Raw genomic sequence first — 14,210 nt, 5'->3', positions numbered from 1 at the left:
CCGATGGGGGGGGGGAAAGAGACTGTCTGATTGGGTGGGGTCATTGATATAAGGCCAGTTATGGAACATAATGAGACCTTGAGGGGACTCACTATACCAATCCCAAACAGGGTGATGGGTGTTTGAGACTTGGTGTAAGTTTTGTAGAAACATCAGGTTATTTGATGTGCTGATTTACTGAAATAAGAAATCTCCAGGACAGCATAGTGAAGGCTAGAAATAAAGGCAGGGGCAAAGATTTCAATAGAGGATAGTCTGAGACAAGGTTATAGTCCCCTGTTGATGGTAAAGTAGAAAGCTATAGTTGAGACACAAGAGGAACTTAGAGTGGAACCTGGAGGTAACAATCAATCTATTGGAGGAACTCTGTGGGTCGAGCCACATCTGTGCTAAGAGAGGAATTGTCGACGTTTTGTTTCAGAACCCTGCTTCAGAACTTATAGTGACTCATATAGGGAGACGAGGTTGTAAGCGATCCAATCCATCTTCATTTGGAAAGAAAAACAGGTGGAAAATACCAAGGCTTTAATCTTTTCATTCAGTGGGGAAAATCAGTTCATGTAGTACTGGGCATGGGTCACGCAGACAATTAACAAATCTGCCCGAAAACATATACCTCCTAGCCCACAGTCTAAAGGAAAATACAAAGCGTTTCTTCCACAGAAACTCCAACTAACTTCAGCAATCCTGCTTTGGCTTGCAAAGTTTTATTTGCCAAACACACAGTAGCAACCAGACACTGTTTATCGAGGCAGGGCACCTCCCCGCCCGCCGCCTATCGAGTCCCGGCTCAGTCCCAGATCAGAGCGGCGCAGGCGCGCAGCGGCTCGGCGTGCCGGCTCTGGGACATTTGCAGCAATGGCACGGTGCTGACAGCCAGGCAGCAGCCGCCAGCACAGGAGAAAGAACAGCGGCTCCGGAGAGCCCGCCCTCGCCACGAGTCGGAAATCTCCAGGCAAGGTGCGGTTAAAAGGGAAGGGAAGGGGGGTCCAGGTAAAAATGCAACGTTAAAGGTGGGCTACGGTGTGAGTGGCTGGCCGAGACAGGGAGAAGGCTGCTCACTGTTCCCGGGACAGCGGTCTGGGTTGGGGGTCAAATTTATCTCCGGCACCCCGCTCACAGTCAGCCCGTGCCTGGGCAACAAACTGTTGTTGCTCTCGAAGTGCAACATCTTAAAAAAATATTTAAATATATACATAAAAACATAATATTTATGTGTTAGTGACAGTTTATTTGAGATGTGAACTATGCATCTTATTACTTTTTTGATACAGTCTTCAGATAGATGTTTTTGCCCCGAAGCAACAGGATACAGGCTGAAAGTTAAGAGGCTTTGTTTTTAGTGTCCAGCGGATGGACTGCTATCGCTGGATTGAGCTTGAGTGTCGTGTTTGCAGGTGGGCTGCAGGCCGAGTCTCCAGCTTGGGCCGTGGTGCTGGTGGTGTCGACGGAGATTTCAGCACCACGGCGAGCACCTCGGAGTGGCACCTGGGAGAGCAGGCATGTGGCTAGAGCAAGGTGCCACGCCATCTTTACACTTTCAGAGATGGAGGGCAGTAGTGGCTGTGATGGAAAGGTATATTCAGATTCATGAGCTAATGTTCTGCCTAAAGGGCTTCAGCAAACACACACTTTTAACACAGGCTGGCGCAGATGTTTTAGGATTACACTCGAAGTCTGAATTAGGTTATCAAATAGAGCGCGTTTAAAGGGCCAGGCTCAAAAATCAAATATTTATATTTATAATGTAAAAGTTAATCAAAATTAAAGTTGATCAAGATCTAATTCACCCTTTGGTAACCTGATCTACAACATACAATATCCTAGATGTGGTCACAGTGAAAATATGTTGCTGAGAATTCTATGGACAGCCTACTCTATAAGAGTAAGACAATATATACTGTGGCTTGTTTCAATATCAATGTCCTGTGTAAAACTAGCCATGTCTCACAACTTCCTGTGATGAAGGAAAATATTAGGGGTGAGCAGATGCAAGACTATTCAGGATGATAGGATTCAAGGATGAAAATCCATACATCTGAAAAATTAGCAGTGCACTTTAAAAGAGAAGTTAAGGATTTTGAATATGATGTGTTGGGATGAAAAGGAAAGATTGATGTTTTGGCTAAGACACAGGTAATACAATGCATTGGAGCTTTTGGTGTGTTACATTTCATGAAGAGTGGAACCAGAAAAAATAGCAAGGAAGATGAGTGATATACTTGGATATGGTGAATGAGGACCTGTCCCTGTAAAACTGAGAAAGGATTATTATGAAGTTGGGAAAAGATTGTCCTGATGGTAGGTTCTGATGGTCAACTCAAATTCAAAGAGGGCTACATTAAAGAAGAATCAAGGATTAGCTGGAAAGAGGCTAGTTTGCTGAGTTTTCAAGAAAGAGTCAATCATTAGATAACAATGGTTGCAGATATGTGGAGCTGCTACATTTGGATGCTGATTCCATATTTTGTCACTCCTCTGGATGCAACTAGCAATGTCATCCACATATGAGCTTAACCTATTAATTTAAAATGAATTGAAATGTTAAGAATAATGAATACCTTATCTTGAAGGTGCTGGGTGCTAGAATGATGGTGGTCTTCATAGTTGATGATGAGAATTCAGTGTGTCTTGCATGAACTCGCTGCTCATGACTTGCTCTAACTATTTGGAAACCTGTATCATTAATGTGAAAGAGGAAGTTATAGGGCCTACTTCTTTGTGAGCAACAATGATTCTCATTTATATTTGGTGAGTGGACAGGTCAGATTCCAAATGCCGAATTGGTTGCATTTAACCATTTGGCCAAACAATGACTTCTTTGGATTTGCATTTTGGCTCATGCACAATCACAATCACTTGCCAAGATTTTATACATAACAAATTGTTCCAATCAGTGGGATATTAAATGTCACATTAAATAAAGTGAAAGACGTCTTTCGTTTAAAAAAAAGTCATTAAAATCAAGCTAATCGTTATAGACCTTGGGCTTCATAATATCCTTCATCTGGTATTGTACAAAATTAAGACCTATATTAAATATTCTGAATTAGCCGTGATTATTTTTCATAAAATACAGTGTATCTTCTTCCTCCGTATTGCTGTGAAGAAATAAATGGAAAACCTTTGTGAATACTCATGATGTATTATCTGTTTCCACAAGAAGCAACAGATTGCATGGTTTATTGTTGCTATGTTAAGTAACATGATCATTTCCTGCAGATACAAATTGAACAGCTGAGGGTCAAAGTCAAAATAATTATTCAGAAATCAATAATATTATTGATGGTAAATTACGGCAAATCAAAGTACTCAATACAGAATGAAAATAGTTTATTCTTATTTATGGTTGCCATGCATATTTGAGGAAGAACTCACTTACACATGCTTTTTCATAGCAGAAGTTTTGATATAGTTGTGAAACCTTACCAACTGTTTTGGATAAAAGTAGCATATTTGTTGACCAAACATAAGTTTTTCACGATCTACAGTTTGGAATGCAGCTGTAAAAGATGAGTCTATGTGCTGAGATATGCCAGCTGCAGAACACTAACCACAGTGCAGATGCATTGCCCCAACGTTATGGAGTCCGATCATACCTACACCAGTTCTATGAAGACTGCACTGCGACCATCTGGGAGCATGATGACAGTTTTCAGATTAAGAGATCCCCAAGTAGATGGAGCTCTATCTTCTGGAAGGTATGAATGATATTGCTCTCAATAACATCAATCAATTTTTAATTTTATTGGTCAGGAACTGGTGGAAGATAATAGTGAGATCATGATACCTGCATGTCAAAGTACTTGATTAGCTGCATAAAAATGGCAGAAATCTGTGGGGAAAAATATGTCAATGAGCTCTAATTCTCAAATTACAAATTTCCTATGTCGCTCCTGGTTAAGTAAAAATAGTTAGGCTTCTGTGAGGCTCCTTGCTCCATGCTATGATGTTGTTCTGTTTCTACCACTGAAATTAATTAATTTTAACTGTAGCCATATCGTGCTGATAGTTGATAATAAGGACCTGGGTAGTGATATGATTTTGATGCTACTCAGTGATTAAGGCCCAGAAAAGCAGCAATGAAGCTGTGGAGTTCCACCCCATCAGGTAGTAAATCGTGGTTTTTAGTTTCTTATCTTACCGTCTGTGTTCAATTTCCCTCTTCCCTCCTTACCAAATTCTTTCATCCACTTCTCTTACATTCCCTTCTCAATTGTGTGTTGTTCAATATTCTTTAAATTTAATTGGTTAAGGATATAAACCATTAGCCTTAACACCCCCAGAGCCTGAGAAGCAGATTTGACTTTACAATGTCATCAATTCTGCTATCTGTGATGCAATATCATGTGACTAAAGAGCTAATATATAAAAGAATTTAATTCACAGTGTTCATCATGAGATGTGCTGCTTCAACAACCCCTGGGCCAACAGGGATATTCATGTGTTAAAAATGAAAAATTCATGTGCATTTCCTCGCAATATCCGCCCCCAGTTATCATGCTTTTGTAAAAGAAAACTGCGTATCCTTTCAGATTCCTATATAAATATATTCCTTAACAGTGGTTATACTTCATTTCACATTTCCATGCTTTTTAGTCTGCACTGCATTGAGAATCCTCCACTCCAATTTGCAAATGGCCACTTTATACTATCTAACTGTAACTAAAGGTATAAAATGTTAAAAATAAATAACAATGACAAGCACATACAATGTTAAAATGGATATTATAACTGCACAAATGGAATCATCCCTATTAATAACCAAACTCCTGGGTATCTAGATATGACTAACTACTCATCAAAGTGGCAGTACTGTATAGGTTGGAACTTTTCTGGTATCTGCAAAGCATAAGCATTCTGATTGTTGCACCACACTTCACATTAAACCTTGCATAATTATATTAAAACACAAGGATTTCAATCTTGCTTTCTTGAGCTGGGAAGCTAATTTATTTCTAAAGTTGCCAATAGATTAAACCATCACACATTTCATTAATATTTGAACATTACCCAATAAAGATGCAAATTATTGCAATCTCATGATTCCAGAAAGACCTTATACTGAAAAATAGGTCAGTATACCTTTTAAGTCAAACTCAAAATGTTCATTGTCATGTATCTCATTGAGCGAGCTGTAATTTTGAGCTGGTGATTGTAGAATTGACAGTATTTTCAGATTTTATTACTGCAAAATGTCTATATATATATATATATTGAGGTTTTTAAATCATGCAAAATGCTTTGTTATGATTTCATAGGTTGGACTAACATCTGGGATAACCATGCTTCTTATAGGATTGGTAGTAATTGCAACTGGCTATTTGGTGCCACCAAAAATTGAAGCATTTGGAGAGGAAGAGGAAGATTTTCTGGTGGTGGATGGGCATGCAATCCAATTCAACATGGCACTGGTTATTTGTAAACTGGCAGGTGCTATCCTCTTTTGCATTGGAGGGATGATAATGGCTGTCTGCCTCTTGATGTCTGCCTTTGCCACAAGTTACTCCAAAGAGGAAAAATACCTTCAGCAGAAATTTAAAGAACGCATAGCTGAAACCCAGACTTCAAGCAAACCCATAACTAAAGCACCTGCTCCAGGTGAACGTAAAATTCCCATCACCTTATCCAAAGTACACAATGTGCAGCCTCCATCGGAGACCTAAACTGTAAATAGTAAACTGTAAATTAGCTGTATCAGAGCAGGTCTTTTTAAATGTTTTACCATATTTTTATAGCAGTTTAGAGACAGCTTATATATCCAACTACTAAAGTTCAAATTCATGTCTTTATTTAGTAAGTTAGTCGTGTGAAATGTCTAATGCAAGATTCAGCCTCATTTCAATCTTATGAGACAATGTCTTGGAAGCTGTAACATGCAGATAACTTTGTTCCCAAAGTGCAATTGCTTTTATGTGTATTTGAAAGAAATTAAAGTATTTGAGTGATAACTGAGCCAAATTTTTATTTTTTTTTTACCTTTTTCCTCTACTCTACTTTCACTTATGGTTTTAATTTCCTAATTACAGAGCACTTTAATGTATTGCACTTGCTTCCAGAGCCACCTGGAACTGCAGAATTAAATCAGAATTAAAACATGTAAATACATATCCTTTATTTTTTTCTGTAGGATAACACAGGTGAGTAGAACAAACATGGTCTTGTTGCTAAGCTGTTGGTCTCACTTTAATAAAACAAGAGAAACTGGGTAAGAACTGTTACTACTGGGAAACCATTTCATAAATCATCACTAACCTACATTGTTAAAATGGAATAGAGAGAGCTGCACTCCCCAATGACTCTACCTTGCTGTACTAACATGAATACTTGGTGCTGATATTGTCTCTAAAGTGAAAATAATTGCCCACTTGTTGAAATCCCTACCTTTGAGCATGAGTTTGGAAAGAAAAATGATCACAAAGTGCAACACAACATCATATTCGTCATTGAACAACAAATAAAGATATAAATGGAAATTATTAATTCTTATTTATATACTAGATCAGAATTACCAATTTTTTGGTTTATATATTGTACCATTTCAGGAAAGAACTATAAAGCTTTTTTTGTGTGTGTGTGTGTCCATTGAATAGGATAGTTTTATTCAAATTCCTAGAGTTAAGCAAAAGTAGGGGAGTTACTTTTCATTTACTTTGTTTCTTCTGTGAAATTCTATTTTAAAATTCAAGTTTTCAGTATTATGTAATATGTGTACAGTATAGTGAATACAGTTACAAGGGAAAGCAGTAGAACGGCCCAGGAGATGGCTTTATCTGCAGTATTGGGCCTATTATTTTAAGCGCCTCATGGTCATGTAGGGTTTTACCTGGAGCAGTCTCACACAACCTTGCTTTCTCTACATGACAGCATGTTGCTCTTTCATTGTCTTCCTCTAGCAAATAATTGACCTTCACAAGAAAAATCAAAAATGTCACCAAGTCACTTTATTTACAGTGCAGTAATGAAATATAAAATAGAGCACATTATAACTCAACTTGCCAAAGAAATATTGATAGCATTAATGTGTCAATATGAATGATGCATTTTATACAGATACTAGTTTCTAGGAAACATTAATGTCAATAAAGGATGGTTTATTTACACAGTCTGAAAGGCAATGATGAATGCTATCACCCTAATGCCATTTGTGTATATCCATTAACATCTATAATATGTGCAAAATCTTAAGAACAGTTTTTTCCCCCTCACTAAGCAAACTATGATGAGTTCTGCAGGTTTAACAGTGACTGCAGTTGAAACATTAACAACGTACAAAGGAAATTACAAGGTATTACATCAATAATAGTGTGTTAATTACTCAGGCCAATAATCTATTACACCTAGTGAGAGAAACATGTGAAAGGATAATAAGTTAGGTTTTATTCTGTCAAGCAATATTTTATATTTCTATCAGTTGGGAACCTTGCCCTCTATCACGATGGGTAATAAACCTGGTCACTGGACAACTGAAATAAATAAAACAGTGGTTTAGAAAGTAACTTTCACCAGTGGCTGGCAATAATTGCACATGCAATGCTTGATTAAGGGCAAAGGTAGAGTGCCTCATTTAAATTCTGAAGATCCTTTTGGATGAGCTTGCTGCATAACACAACAATTTAGAATATAATCCCTTTGTGATCTGGACGTGAACCCAGACGGAAGATGTGATCCATTGCTCTCAGTCCATTGTTCAGCATTTACACTACAACATGCCCATAAAGTGAAACTGAAAAGGCAGTGACATTTAAAGATCACAATTATATCTGACCAAGGAAGAAGTTCCAGTCATGGGTTTAGATCTTGTATTGGGTTGACATTGTTGCACAGAATGAAACAAGAAATAGACTCATAACATGATTTTGAAACAAAATTGTCTTCAATATTTAATTTCAGGGATGGGAGTGGGTGGGTTGGAAGAGGGTGCTATCATTAACCCAATAGTTCTGTGTACCAGAATGTAAAATGGGTGATCAATTCCAAACTGTCCAGGACAGACTTCACTCTGTTGTATTCCCGCAATATTTTGCTTTCATTTCAAATCTACTCACACAGTTTCCTTGAAATATCCTTTCTATTATCCCAATTCAATTGACTTTTATAGATTTTTCATTTGACCCAGTGATGTTTGCTTAGATATCTTATAATCTGCTGCCTTTCTCTTCCTCATTTTTTAAATGATACATAATAGATCATAAAACATACAAAGTAAAATAAAATTTAACTGTCTCCCACATACTTAGTACTAATGGCCACAGATTCATTGACTTTGAAAGAAAACCCGCAAGTGCCACAGAGTGTCGAATTTGATACTTACAATGCCCAGTTGCCTTTCCCTGCACTGCACAGTGAACTAAGCGCAGCTGAGTGAATCTGCACTGTTAAACATTTCTATATGTTCTGCCTCACTATTGCCTCCAATTCCATCAATCCCAATTATGCCAAGAATAGTTCTGGAATCTAATCAAAGTGACATACTGAAGGATGAAAGAAGGCTGCAAGGATCTAAGAATCTTTTAAATAGTGGTTTGCAGTGAAATCACTAACTACTTCAAGATGTTTAGAAATGGTATCAAAAGTACCTGTCACAGTCTGTCCATTTGAAGTAACATAGAATACAGCACAAAATGTAAGGTGGATACAGCATTCACATGGGTAATTCACTATTTTTTAAATGGTGTAAGATGCATATATTCATAACTGGTAACTGTTAAGCTTTTGGATTGTTGTAAACAAAAGCACCTACAACTTTACTTAGATCCTTTGGAGATGGTAATCTGTTACTCTTGCCTGATCTGGTTGTATTTAGCTGCTGTGCCTCAGAAACAACCAAGCAAGCCACGTGGCTATATCATTAAGCGGCAACAGTAGCTCAGAAACGTGACGCCGCACCTTCTCATGAATAATTGGAGACAAGCATGAAGAGATATAAATGCTTGCAATGGCAACAACCCACAAGGAACATAAAATATGGCTTAATCACATTCATCTTAACTGGTGGAAAGTTTATCTGAACAAATAATTTATTCCATTAAACATTTATCTTTTATGCCTTTGATATAAAGGCAGAGCTTTAGAAATCCTTGAAGCGCATTGGAATATTTTGACATTATCATCTTCTTTCTACCAGCCTTGCAGATGAATCCCCACAAAAAAAGCATGTTCACCCATGCTGAGCATTAAATGCAGCAACATCATCAGCACTTGCATTGAAGCACCATCTCTACATCAGTATCAATTCGTTAAAAAAATCATTAGCTAATTCTTCCATTGGCATGGTTAGTTCATAATCTCGCAAGTGCTGAAGCTTAATTTTTTGAAGCAGGGAAATTGGAGTTGTCGATCCTTAACTTTTGCCACAGTGTTTTCATTATTTCATCTCATCTGCTGTACAGTGTGTAGCATGTGGCCACAGCATATCACCCATAGCTGATTCAACTAAACAGCCGACAAATATCATACTGGGCAGCAGGCATTAAATGTGACTTCTATAAGTCATAATAGATAAGAAAATGTACAACAAAACAAAAACTCATACTTGTTGACTTATTTTATATATTTTATATATATATATATATATATATGTCAACGTGTAATCACGTAACAATCCTAGTGATAGTTGTAGCTTTATTGTTGCTCCAGGAATTCAGAAAGCAAAGTACAAATCTCTCAACAGAGATTTAGTTTTGTTGGAGTATCTGGATTGGAATATTTGTTCATTTCACATTTCCTACTTAGATTTTGCGGGAACCTCTAAAATATAATTGAAAACAGGCTATTTTAAATTTTATCAATACTATTTCCTTGCTCCCGTTTTAATAGGAACTACCAACATAAGCAAGTTATGTGGTAACCAGCCTTCCAACTGGGAGAAGCAGAACAGTTCTCCCATAGCCAAGGAGGGTACAATTACAACTTGAGGAATTTGGACAGGTAGTTTTCAAAACAAACATGGGCATTAGAGCTTATAATGGAAATAAAAAATAAGGCCAAATATAGTTCTTCCTAATTGGGGAAAAATTATATTTATGTCCCCTGGTCATAATACTCCCTGCCCTTCATTTAAAATTATATGTACTTGATTATAAACAGGCCAACCACAGAACAACAACAGCACACTGAAGCAATTTTGTCCTTATCAATTCACAGTTCCAGCCAGGGGAGAAACTGTAATCATGACATAAAAGGTGGGAAGAAAATGAAATGTATGGAATTGTGCTATGTTTGCCAACTTGTAATGTGCTGTAAGTTCACAGAGCCAAGACAGCACGTCCTGTGGCCGATTGAATAATTTCTCTTCCATCTGTTTCCAGAGGTTTGGGTATGCTTTCTGCAGGACTTGCTAATATTTCTTCCAGGTTATTATCATCCTGTGTAAAGCAAAAACAAAAAGGGGAATGTAAAGATCAGTACTAATAGCCATACTTTTATTTATAGTGGCAAATCCATCTGAAATGCAATAAGGATGACACAACGGTAATTTATTTTTGAAAAAGAGCACCATAAGACAAATATAATGCTAAATTACATATTACCAGACAACTAATAGCCTCCTTCAAGCTGGGTATAACTGAAGATAGTTAATTCACTTTAAATAGGGTGTATTTCAACAGACGCACATACACAATAATAACTTTCAAAACTGTAATTGGATCAAGTTAATAACACTGTGCAAATATTGGGCTATGTGTTCAGATAAAAGGATGTTCCTAAATTTACACTATTAATTGAATAAACTGTATTCTAGGGATTGGTGTTACCACAATGGTATGTTAACAAAATGAAGCACTGAAATACTTGCAAAGACCAACTGCAGGAGTATTGAGGCCATGATCACCCAGTGTTAGCTGCAGTGGCTGGGGCACGTGATAAGGATACCCCCATGCCAGCTACCCCACTGAGTGTTATACGGCCAGCTACATCATGGTCAATGCACAGCTGGAAAGCTGAAGAAGCGCTTTAAGGATCAGATGAAGAATGCTTTAAGGAAGTGCAAGATCAGACCCGAGGACCTGGAGGATGTTGCTGCTGACCGTACCACTTGGCGACAGTTGTGTAGGGACAGGTTTCGTATTCTGGAGATGGAAAGTACAACCAGGAGACAGCAGAAGAGAGCCAGGAGAAATGCAGCCATGGTTGCCACCACTACTACATATACATGTCCCACCTGCAATAGAGCTTGTGGGTCCAGGATAGGACTGTATAGTCATCAAAGATCTCACTGTTAAAGGAGTGGACGTCGTCATCGGATTTCGATGGACAACCAAAGAGAAGATGTTAACAAATTAATAAACCAGCAGCGTGGACCATCAATTTGAATATACAAAGTCAAATCCCATCATGGAATATCCATTCAGATTAACAACTTGAAAGTTAAAGAGAAAATATATTGGCAATAATGACCACCAAACTGCAAGGTTTTCATAAAAACCCATTCGGTTACAGTAGAGAAAATCTGGCATCCTGATCCCTCGTGGCCTTTATGTGACTCCAGAATTACAACATTTCTTTCTTTTAACTGAAATGGCTCGGCAAAGTACTCAGTTGTATTGAACCAGCTCTTTAAGAAAAGAAAGCAATACGATGGGATGGGCCACCCACATTGACTTAGGGACAGCTAAATAGCTTAATAACCTTCGAAGGTCCTCTTCACTAACTTATGGGGTCTGTCGTCTGAAATCAGGGAGATATTCCACAGAGTAGCATCGTAGCTTTGATCGTACATTGGAGACAAGCACCAAACTCCCCCAAACACAAATGCAATTACAACCTTCTGTCCCATCACAGGACCGGCTCAACAAGAATAGTGTTACTGCAGTGTACAGGCAGGAAAGAATATTGCTACAAATACTCAATATTGACTTCAACCATCATTAAGTCTCACGGCATTAAGTCAAACATGGACAAGGAGCTTTGCTCTTGATTATGACTTTAGATCTCCTTCATCTGATGAATCAGTACTCCTCCACATTGAACCACACGTAGAAGAAGCATACTTAGCAAGGACACAGGGTATACGTGGCTTGGTAACATTGTGCTGGCTGAGACCTGAGAATCGGGTTTCCAGTCTGATTCTGCAGGTGGTAATGAACAAACATGAGAGATAAACCAACCTGACCACATCTTCAATTTACTTGTAACAACTACCTATAAAAGTAGTGCCAGAAATTACTTGCAAATGATCCACATGAAAACAGTCCCATCAGCACTCTGAGATTACCATTATGTTATCTTGCACCTTAATCATGATAATGGGACAGGCTTGGAGTAGTTCTGGCAGCTCACAGCTGGACATCTACAAACTGCAGCAGCACTACAGTCATTCTCCCCACGGCCAGAGAAGTCCATCATCCTAGTGTTACAAATTCTCTTTCAATGAGGACTACAGAAGGGCATACCAGTTTTAGCCAATCATCAGATGCTAAGCTGGCATTGTTGCCATACAGGACAATATGTATGAAAAGCATCGTACAACAGTAAATGATTCAACAGCCATTGGATCAGACCAAAGCTCTACATACACAAAATACTCTGCAGATGCTGGGGTCAAAGCAACACTCACAACACGCTGGAGGAACTCAGCAGGTCGGGCAGCATCCGTGGAAACGATCAGTCAACGTTTGGGGTTCCGGCCCGAAACGTTGACTGATCATTTCCACGGATGCTGCCCGACCTGCTGAGTTCCTTCAGCGTGTTGTGAGTGTTGCAAAGCTCCATATTCCTGACGCATGTAGGTATGAATCATTGGGTGCGATTAAATAGTTAAAAATTCAAATTAATTTTATTATCCAAGTTCATATATGTCACCTTATACTACCTTGAGATTAATTTTCTTGCAGGCATTCACAGTAGAACAAAGAAATACAATATAATCAATGAAAAACTACACACAAAGATTGCCAAACAACTGATGTGCAAAAAAATCAAAGTGTGTACATACCAAAAAAAAAGATATAAATAAATAAATAATACAGAGAACACGAATTGCAGGGTCCTTGAGAGTGAGCACACGTGTTGTGGGATCAGTTCAGAGTTGAGATTATTCAGGAGCCTGATAGTTGAAGGGTAATAACGGTTCTTCAGTCTGGTGGCATGGAACCTCAGGCTCCTGTACCTCCTGAAAACAGCAGTGAGAAGAGAGCCTGGTCTAGTTGATGGAGGTCCATGTTGATGGATGCTGCTTTCTTGTGGCAGTGCTCCTTGTACATGTGCTTAATAGCAGGGAGGGCTTTGCCTGTGATGGACTACACTGTAGACACCACTTTTTGAGGATTTGTCCATTCTTGGGCATCAGTGGTTCTATACCAAGCCATTACACACCCAGTCAGGATACCCTCCCAAGAGCACTAATTAAATAAACAATGTGCAGTGAAAGTCAACCAACAGGTAAATCTCTGACAAGATATGAATCCAATATTTAAAACCGTGTCATCTAATTATGAGCAGCTCTCATCCATGAATGAGGTGTAATGGTACATTATGCCCCACAAAAAGGCTGTCAGTTGTTCTTCGTTACCCCCAATTTTGCTTTCATGGAACAATTTAACCATCTATTAAAAAAAGGTGATTAATACAGATCAACAATCTGGGATTAAAATAAAGCTTTAAATTTTCATTTCTCTCAAGAGACCTTACTCTTTATGCTAATCTTCAATTTTACTTGAGGTTTTATTTTAATTATTGCCCCCAATATAAGTCATTGCACATTTATATTAAGTTTAACTTTTATCTTCTGTTTTGTCCGGCTAGTACTTGACAAGAGTTCACTTGCCTTTTTCAAAGCCAGTATAATGTTAAAGAATAGCCTCTCCCTTTCATCTAATTGTATTTATGTCATTTAGAAATAAAACACAGTGACAGGCCCTTCCGGCTCTACAAGCCTGCGCTGCTCAATCACATCCCCGTGATCAATCGACCCACTGAACCCAGACATCTTTGGAATGTCAGAGGAAACGGGAGCACCTGCAGGAAACCCAGGTGGTCACGGAGAACGTACAAACTCCTTACAGACAGCAGCAGAATAGAACCTGGGTTGTTGTCACTGTAATATCATCGCATTAGCTGCTGCACTACTGTGTCACCCAGAAAATATTATTTACCTAGCTCTCTAATCAGAATCACATTTAATATTAATGGCATATGTTAGGAAATCTGATGCCGTTCAGCAGCAGTACATTGCAAAGCATAATAATAAAACCTGTGAATCACAGTAA

The 14,210-nt window shown here is 38.3% G+C and overlaps 2 protein-coding genes across 2 annotated transcripts in view; one reads left to right on the top strand and one right to left on the bottom strand.

Annotated features, from left to right (window-relative positions):
• Positions 1-875: 875 nt before the first annotated feature.
• nrsn1 (neurensin 1) lies at positions 876-5,829 on the top strand. Its single transcript, XM_072283061.1, has 3 exons — positions 876-960; positions 3,492-3,701; positions 5,262-5,829. The coding sequence occupies exons 2-3, from the start codon at positions 3,513-3,515 to the stop codon at positions 5,664-5,666; spliced, it is 594 nt and encodes a 197-aa protein (XP_072139162.1). The 5' UTR covers positions 876-960; positions 3,492-3,512; the 3' UTR covers positions 5,667-5,829.
• Positions 5,830-6,936: 1,107 nt separating this feature from the next.
• LOC140212582 (doublecortin domain-containing protein 2-like) overlaps positions 6,937-14,210 on the bottom strand; it is a 207,694-nt gene continuing 200,420 nt past the window's right edge. Inside the window, exon 10 of the mRNA XM_072283558.1 lies at positions 6,937-10,367. Within this exon, the coding sequence (XP_072139659.1) occupies positions 10,248-10,367 (120 nt within the window). The 3' untranslated portion in view covers positions 6,937-10,247. The remainder of the gene's footprint in view (positions 10,368-14,210) is intronic.

The sequence above is a fragment of the Mobula birostris genome, chromosome 19 (genome assembly GCF_030028105.1).
Source record: "Mobula birostris isolate sMobBir1 chromosome 19, sMobBir1.hap1, whole genome shotgun sequence".
In the NCBI taxonomy this organism is placed as follows: Eukaryota; Metazoa; Chordata; class Chondrichthyes; order Myliobatiformes; family Myliobatidae; genus Mobula; species Mobula birostris.
The sequence above is the reverse complement of the archived record's forward strand: the minus strand, read 5'-3'. Positions and strand labels throughout refer to the sequence as shown.